This window comes from Aspergillus ruber (assembly GCF_000600275.1).
Source record: "Aspergillus ruber CBS 135680 unplaced genomic scaffold scaffold00057, whole genome shotgun sequence".
NCBI lineage: Eukaryota > Fungi > Ascomycota > Eurotiomycetes > Eurotiales > Aspergillaceae > Aspergillus > Aspergillus ruber.
Window position 1 is genome coordinate 53,840 of NW_024467353.1, and position 2,228 is coordinate 56,067.

General features: G+C 44.2%; 1 protein-coding gene across 1 annotated transcript; it reads right to left on the reverse strand.

The window, feature by feature from the left end:
* Positions 1 to 586: 586 nt before the first annotated feature.
* Positions 587 to 926, reverse strand: EURHEDRAFT_489591 (uncharacterized protein; the record flags this gene model as incomplete). The annotated part of the gene is made up of 1 exon (XM_040785621.1): positions 587 to 926. One exon carries the CDS (start codon positions 924 to 926, stop codon positions 600 to 602), a length of 327 nt encoding a protein of 108 aa, XP_040633879.1. The 3' UTR covers positions 587 to 599.
* Between the last annotated feature and the right edge of the window lie 1,302 nt (positions 927 to 2,228).

Consider the following 2,228-nt stretch of genomic DNA (forward strand, 5'->3'; position numbering starts at 1 on the left):
TTTCTCCCTCCATTTTCTCCCTCCATTTTCTCCCTCCAACTTTTCTTTCTATTCATCGCTGGATTTCATTATTGGTTATTGGATAACAGGCATGCACTTCCTGCCTCTGTGGCATGGGGAGCTGAGTGCTGATCTATTATCAAATGTGGTCAGAATCAGATAGCTCTGATTGTCTTTCTAATTAGGCGCAAAAATGGTGAGAGCCAGACTGGCACTACTGTATAAATAGCTCGATTTGCCGGCAGTGTCTCTCATTTACCATGCCATTTTTTTATGCCTTTCTTCAGAAGAGATCCTCCGACATGACTGAAAGTCTCCTAGATTACCTGGTAAAACGCAACCCTACGGTCATTGCCCCTGCGGACTCTGCCCCAGGAGGACCAACCTTCATCTTCAGTGAAGACTGGGATACGATCAAGAATGTGGAGGAATGGTCCGAGTTCAACTATGAGACGCTCACCTTGTGATTTGGAGAGGATCTCCGGCGTCAAGTCCCCTGGTTCGATGCCACGAGCAAATGTGAAGAAGGGGGTTATAACAAAATATATGATGAACGTGGGCTATGTGATCTTATATGCATGTCCATCACAGGTCCTGTATCAGCAGTACTTCGTCCTTTGTTTATCACGTCCAGCGGAAGAGTGTTGGAGAGTCGAGGATGCTACCCTGATTGGGGCGCTGGGCATAACATGGTCCTGAATGCAGAGGGCAGAGCTAGAGCTCTTGTACTTGGTGACACCAAATTCAATTGGTCGCCAACCAACGCCATCACTACTGTCCAGACTACAGTGGATGATTCCTACGAAGACGCGCCGATGAGAGACGATGTCAGACCTTTCAAGCAAGTCCAGTATTATGGTGCTGCTTACAAATGCCGATATGTCTTTAGTATCACCGAAAACGAGCTCGTGGTTATGCAACTCCATCTAGCACCTGACCCAGTTCGAACCTTGCCAAGACCTGTGTGCACCTGGCCACCACCCTCACACCAGCGGGTGATATCTTCTTCGGAGATCTCGAAGCAATTCACAGACATGTCAATTGATGAATCTATCCACGAGTCTGTCCTGAAAGCTTGTATCAGACTCATGAAATACAAGAGAATTCCTTGGAGTGCCGAGAATGGCCTTACCATCAAATTGGCCCTTTATTGCCTTGTTCGGCTAGCAGATGAGGATGGCAATGATCTTAAGGTTGAATACTCTCTGCTGGTGTCTCCAGTTTCCATGGTAGAGGAAGGACATTAGGCCTCATATCATTAAATTTCTGGAAAACCGCTGTATTTACACTTGGTCAAACCCACGCGCTCCTGAGTTCTGATCCACGAAAATGTCTTTTATTCAACATAAGACGCAGTTCTTGGCTGAATGGAAAATAGTTATTGTTTGTTTTTGTCTGTTCAACACAGTTTTATGGGACTTAAGGACACATGATTTAACAAGTATGACAGCTTGATGCAAATCTTTCCTGTATTTATGTTTTCAAATGAAAATACGCCTTGTGCTGAATCATTAATAAGTAAGATGGTGCATGCTATCACTTCTTGATCCCATTTAACTGTTCATACACTGTGAGACATTGGGTTATATATTTGACTTCCACTCCTCATTACTCTGAGCTAGCATTTTAGTTTTGTTGCTTCTGTAATACCTCTTGTCTCTACAATTTATAGTTCGGATGGATATATTGATTCTTGCTTCAAAGGGCTCTGCTTTCAATATCTCTTCCCAGAGGTAGCTAATGCAAAGGCTTTTGTGAGGCTTCCTAGAAAACCACTTGAAATTCCGAGCTATGATAGCAGCTGAACATGTTGACTGCAGAAAGATTATTAGATTGCAAGACAGTATTGAATATTTCCTGGGAGTTTACCATATTTCTGTCTCAGCAACCCTTTCTCAGAGTTTCAAATGTAGCCTTCATAATTGTGAGCCCTTATCACTGTACACCCTGTCTGTGTCTGCCATGCAGTCTTAAAGATTGAAAGGCGAGCACCCTCCTGCCTGTGATGCTTTTACAGCCTTCTTATCATGTAACATGGGGTAATTGAAGACTTCTTTTACCCAATTCAAGTTCAATTAGGAAAAGGGCCCAGCTTTGCATCTTTTATTATATGCTCTCTCTTTGTTGAACGTCTCTATCCCACGGGGGTGGGCGAAGTCAGCCTCACTTGAGTTAGGGTCTCTGTCTTAACTATGGGCGGGAAAAGTGGGCCGGGGGCTGACTCGAGT